The sequence below is a fragment of the Triticum aestivum genome, chromosome 2B, assembly GCF_018294505.1.
Source record: "Triticum aestivum cultivar Chinese Spring chromosome 2B, IWGSC CS RefSeq v2.1, whole genome shotgun sequence".
NCBI classification, from domain to species: Eukaryota; Viridiplantae; Streptophyta; class Magnoliopsida; order Poales; family Poaceae; genus Triticum; species Triticum aestivum.
In genome coordinates, this window is record NC_057798.1 from 10,585,813 (window position 1) to 10,591,858 (window position 6,046).

At 45.4% G+C, this 6,046-nt stretch overlaps 1 protein-coding gene across 1 annotated transcript; it reads left to right on the forward strand.

Moving 5' to 3' along the window:
• The first annotated feature begins 2,199 nt into the window (after positions 1–2,199).
• Positions 2,200–5,539, forward strand: LOC123043102 (cytochrome P450 85A1). The gene is made up of 8 exons (XM_044465450.1): positions 2,200–2,551; positions 3,320–3,644; positions 3,917–4,318; positions 4,429–4,515; positions 4,613–4,691; positions 4,781–4,887; positions 4,993–5,117; positions 5,218–5,539. Exons 1-8 carry the CDS (start codon positions 2,340–2,342, stop codon positions 5,303–5,305), a joined length of 1,425 nt encoding a protein of 474 aa, XP_044321385.1. The 5' UTR covers positions 2,200–2,339; the 3' UTR covers positions 5,306–5,539.
• Positions 5,540–6,046: the final 507 nt, after the last annotated feature.

The window sequence follows — 6,046 nt, forward strand, 5'->3', positions numbered from 1 at the left end:
GGAGGCATCCCTGACGGCCCATCAAGCTGTGTTCAGGTGGGCTGGTCCGCCTCCCATCTTCATCGACCTCACCCGCGGCGACAACGACGGCAAGGGCACGGCGGACGCCTAGGACAGCGCGCGGTCCAGAGTTTTTTTTATTGTTTAACTAGTGTTTAAGTGGACTTTGACCGGCGGTTGACCGTTTATTTATGTTTAATTATGTGTTATTATATTTATTTTTGGCCACGTATTTATCATACATTTTTTCTTTGCACGCGGGTAAATATGGATATGCCTTGTATTGGACGCATCTGCCGACCCAAATCAAAAAAAAAATCGCGCACGTCCGCTTTGTCGACTCAAACGAACAAAAAACCGATAAAATGTGCGCAGCTTGGGTTTCCGCATTGGAGTTGCTCTAGCAAGTAGTAGATGTAAGGTTGGTCGTAATGATAGTATCATAGCTAGTATCATGCATGCCAACTACTATTTTGATGAGGTGTCATAGCATCAAATGAAGAAAGAAAGGGTGTAGTATCATATCATGATACCGTATCATATTAAATGCTATGCTACTTTGTGTCATGCATGGCAATAAATAGAGTACTACATGATACTAATATATGATACTAGGCATTAGGAAGATATAGTATCATACACTAGTATCATATGCATGATACTAGGATGATACTCCCCGTTACAACCAGCCTAAGACTAGTCACAGTGGGAGTAACTTCGGTAGTAACATCGAGTCCAACTCAACAAAGTTGCTTATGTGGCAGTGAGTTAATGAGGAAAGATGTAGTACTAGTAACTTACTCCCTCCGTCCGGATTTATTAGGCCTAAAGACAACTTCTCTTAGACCAAGACACATAGTAATTTGCTCACATTAATTCTTCCATTCCACTCCCAATGCATTCTCTCACATGCATGCAGCCAATGAAAAAGCACATATGAAGTGTATTAACTTTTCAGCCATGGCACCAACAACAATAGCTTTCAATACAACCAATGAAATGGTCGCATGCATGCACCTTTCCAACGCGGGGCCTTATAAAAGGGGACATGCTTATGATGCTGAGAGGCCTAATAAACCCGGACGGAGGGAGTAGCTAGTTACTGTAACATCACATGTCCCAATGCAATATGAGTCTATAACCTAATAAATGAAGCTTTGCATGTTACTACACTTAGGCTGGTCATAGTGGGAGTAACATAGGTAGTAACATAGATGCCACATAAGCAAAAATGTTGATGTGGCAAGTAGTCAATGAGGAGAGAGGCAAATAGAGTAACCTAATATGTTATCATCACGTAGCGCTTTCCAATGCAAAATGAGTCTACAAGACAATAAATGAGCATTTGTATGTTACTACACATATGACACTTCCCACTATAAGGGTAGTAACATAGAGTAGTAACGTATGCATGTTACTACTCTAAGTTACTCCCCACTATGACCAGCCTTATGTTACTACCCACTATTGAGGTAGTAACATAGTCTAGGAATATGTGTATGTTACTACTACTCCCTCCGTCCGGGTGTATAAGTCATTCGCGTAGTTCTAGGTCATCGATTTGAGGAATTAAATATGTGTTATATGTCATGAAAAGTATACCACTAGATTTCCACACGGATGTAGTTTCTAAATATATATTTTTTGTCACATATAATACATATTTAGATAGTTAAATTATCAACCTAGAACTACGCGAATGACTTATACACCGGGACGGAGGTAGTACTATGTTACTCTCCATTGTGGCTAGTCTAACAGACGGTGAAATTTACTTGGGAGCGTTGAAAATATTTTTAAAAAATTACTGTGCCAGAGCTTTGTACCAGGTGTGAATGGCAAGGTAGGATGAAAACAAGCACACATGGGGAGCAGCGGCATCTCGGCGGGATACCTTTTTGACCGTCTGGCCGCAAGCCAACACGCGCACGGACGGCGCGGCGCCGGTTTCGAGGCCGAGCATGCGCCTCCTCCGCCTATCCTATTCCTAGTCATTTTACTCCCTCTGCTCCGGTGCCACTAGCACTGGGGTATTTTGTTGCCTTGCGCGTAAAATTTCTGGTGCTCCCGTCTTCTCGATCCCCTCCCGTCCATGGTCAAGACCTCGCCTTGGAATGGGGGCCCTCATCGGAGAAAGAAATGGACGCCCTCCGTTTTTACACCAAGCTCCTCCTCCTCCCTGTATAAAAGGGCCTCCTCCTCGGCCTAACTCCTCCAGTCCAGAGCAACACTTGTTCCCAAGACAGATACCATCGGCTCCGCTCTGCCTCTCCTCTCCAACCAAAACAGAGCATCCAAGAAACCAGAGGAGTGGCAGAGAGAGGTAGAGGAAGAAGAAGATGGCGCTCCTCCTCTTGGTGATGGTCGGTGTTGTGGTCGGCGTGGTGGTGGCGAGCAGCCTGCTGCTGCGGTGGAACGAGGTCAGGTACGGCAACGGCCGGAGGAAGGAGGGCGGGTGCCTGCCGCCGGGGACAATGGGGTGGCCGCTCTTCGGCGAGACCACCGAGTTCCTCAAGCAGGGCCCGAGCTTCATGAAGCAGAGGAGGCTCAGGTACGTATGGTCGACCATGAGATGTTGATGCATTCTTGCTTGCTTGCGTCTTCTTCCTCGGGTTAGATTACTACTAGCTTGCTAGCTACCTTTAGTGACCGGAGATTTGGGGGATTTTGTTGGTTGGTTTGTGTTGCGGAGAACTCAGCTGGTCCAATAATGGAGAACCACTCACTCTGTCTTTGCTGCTCTGGGGCTTGGGCAGCAGTAACAAAAGAGAGAGATTGCAGTTTCTTCTATTTATCATTATCAGCAGAGCCTTCTTTTTCAAGAGATTTTTAGTAGTAATTAGTACTCCCTCTGTTAACAAATGTAAGACGTTTTTTTACTGTCAAAATGTCTATACTCCCTATAAAGTTAAAGCTATTACAAATTTGAGTCACTCATTTTGTGACGGAGCGAGTATTTAGGAAGTATATTACCAAAACTTTAGTACCTCCAACATGAATCCATAAACTATGGAAATGTGCCGGTTTGGCAGCTGCTTTCCGGTTATGAAAGGTGATCTGCAGAGGAGGAGGAGTATCACTTGCTTTTCGCTGCTTGTCCCCCAAAAGCTCACTTCCCTCACACACACGCTCACTCACCACTGTTCCAGCTCCCAAAGTACCATTTCGGTTCTAAGTTATAAGATACAGATCGAAAGAGAAACACCTACCAGCTTAATCATTCTGTTTCCTTGCTTGCTTGCATGATGATAGTCTTTGCATATAGACTTTTTGAAAATACTACTGCTAGGAATTAACATCCGTGTGTGCGCTGCTGCAGGTATGGGCGGCTGTTCCGCACGCACATCCTGGGATGCCCCACGGTGGTGTGCATGGACCCGGAGCTCAACCGCCGGATGCTGCTACAGGGCGAGGCCGGCGGCCTCGTCCCCGGCTATCCGCAGTCCATGCTCGACATCCTCGGCCGCAACAACATCGCCGCCGTGCACGGCCCGCTCCACCGCCTCATGCGTGGCGCCATGCTCGGCCTCGTCCGCCCTGCTATGCTCCGGCAAAGCCTCCTCCCCAAGATCGACGCCTTCATGCGCGACCACCTTCAGGGATGGGCAGGCGCCGTCGTCGACGTCCAGGCCAAGACCAAGGAGGTCAGTCAGTCACAACAGAAATGCTCTGCTCTGCTCTGAAAAACAGAATATTGGTAATATCACATTTAGGAACAAATAAAAAAATGATACATGGTAAAGCAGGAAAAAACATTCCAAAGTGGTTGTTGCAGAGTTTTATAGTAGTATCTCCTTGAAAAAACAGAGTATCACTTTGATTTTTTTTTCTTCCAAAGTGGTTGCTTCTTTTGTGGTTGTTGCAGAGTTTCATGGAAGCATCATCACATCTAACTGACTTTCCCTTTCCCTTTCAGATGGCCTTGCTGTCCGCACTCCGGCAGATCGCCGGCATCACGGCCGGCCCGCTCTCAGACGCCCTCAAAACAGAGCTATGCACCCTTGTGCTCGGCACCATTTCCTTGCCCATCAACCTTCCGGGAACCAGCTACTACCAAGGCTTCCAGGCAAGGACCAAGCTTGTGTCCATGCTAGAGCAGATGATCGCGGAGCGGCGGTCCTCTGATGATGTGCATGATGACATGTTGGATGCTCTCTTGAGAAGCGGCGGCGATGGGGCCAGGGAAAAGCTCAGTGATGAGCAGATCATCGACTTGCTCATCGCGCTCATCTACTCTGGATACGAGACGATGTCGACCACTTCGATGATGGCCGTCAAGTACCTGTCGGACCACCCGCGAGCTCTTGATGAACTCAGGGTATGTACACATATTCTCAAATCAATTTTTTTTTGAATTTATTATGATCCCATAACAAGAATCATGTGTCTTTTAGAGTTTACTGATGGAATTGTCACTTGTGAATTCAGAGAGAGCATCTCGATATCAGGAAGGGGAAATCGCCGGAGGAAGCCATCAGCTATGAAGAATTTAAGTCAATGGCCTTCACTCGAGCTGTAAGTAGGAGCTAAAAGTAAAACAGGAGAGGATGAAGTCAGAGTAGGAATTTAGTATGAATAAGATCATAATGAACTGATGTATACTCCTGTGCAGGTCATCTTTGAGACGCTCAGATTAGCTACAGTCGTCAATGGGCTACTAAGGAAAACTACCCGGGATGTAGAAATGAATGGTGAGATATGCTTGGAAATTATCCATTTATCCTACCAATTTAGGCAAATGCTAAGTTAGTTCTAAAGCAGTATCATCAATTTCTTCCAGGGTATGTTATTCCAAAAGGATGGAGAATCTATGTTTACACGAGGGAGATAAACTACGATCCATCCATGTATCCTGACCCAATGACTTTCAATCCGTGGAGGTGGCTGGTAAGTAAAAGAGCGAATAAGTATGACCATCAAAACATCAGTAAAACAGAACACCTAGGCCCTAGCAGAAGTTCTAACATTTTGTTGCCTACCGAAAATGTACAGGAGAAGAACATGGAATCGCACCCACACTTCATGTTGTTCGGAGGAGGCGGCCGGATGTGCCCCGGGAAGGAGGTGGGCACGGCAGAGATCGCGACTTTCCTCCACTACTTTGTGACCCGATACAGGTCTGTTCAACCTCTTCTTAGTCCACACTGATTCAATTCTAGGAACAGCTCCAGCATTATTTACTGACAGATACTTGGCATTGTGGTTTTGATGTTTCAGATGGGAGGAAGAAGGCAAGAACACCATCTTGAAATTCCCCCGTGTGGAAGCTCCCAACGGGCTACATATCCGGGTTCAAGATTACTGATCTTGCAACATACATTTTGTAGAGTTTAGGGAGACAGGGCCGAGGCGACGAGAGTGCAATTCTGCGCCGATGGAAATATTAGATCAGCCTTGTAAGAAATAGGAAACATAGATATAGTGTAGGTATTATAGGTTTAGTAGGCAATTGACGTAGAAGGCCACAAGAGGCAACTACTATGTTCATCTTTGTGATCAATTACATATGCATGATAAGCAACACTAAACGTGTGTGATATGTCTGGTGACTTCAATCTGATAAGCAGCAATGCATATATGTGATACTTCAGGTAATAAGTTGAATCCGATAAGCAGCAACACATAAATGAGATATGAGGTGACTTAAATCTGGTAAGCTGTACTTACATATTTGATTACTGGGCTGGATTGCATAGAAGCATAGCAAATGGATTCTTTCACAAGAAAATAGGATGGGAGCCAATGACGAAATGACCAGTAGAGCATCTACAGTCAGGATAAAACAATAATCTCCGAAGACGTGGCGGGGTGTGTCCGCGGACAGTGAACGGCCAATCCTCAAATAATCACTTCCATGACCGGATACCATAATTTGGAAATCTCAAATCCATACTATTTCATACAATGTAAAACTTAATCTAAGTGGAGCTCGGCCAATCCTCAAATAATCACTTCCATGACCGGATACCATAATTTGGAAATCTCAAATCCATACTATTTCATACAATGTAAAACTTAATCTAAGTGGAGCTCGTTCGATCCCGTT

Bases quoted from the DNA above. Each gene is read 5' to 3' on its own strand.
- LOC123043102 (XM_044465450.1), top strand. From the start codon at position 2,340: ATGGCGCTCCTCCTCTTGGTGATGGTCGGTGTTGTGGTCGGCGTGGTG. The intron at 3,645-3,916 runs GTCAGTCAGTCA...TTTCCCTTTCAG, and splicing joins TCCAGGCCAAGACCAAGGAG to ATGGCCTTGCTGTCCGCACT. The intron at 4,692-4,780 runs GTGAGATATGCT...AATTTCTTCCAG, and splicing joins CCGGGATGTAGAAATGAATG to GGTATGTTATTCCAAAAGGA.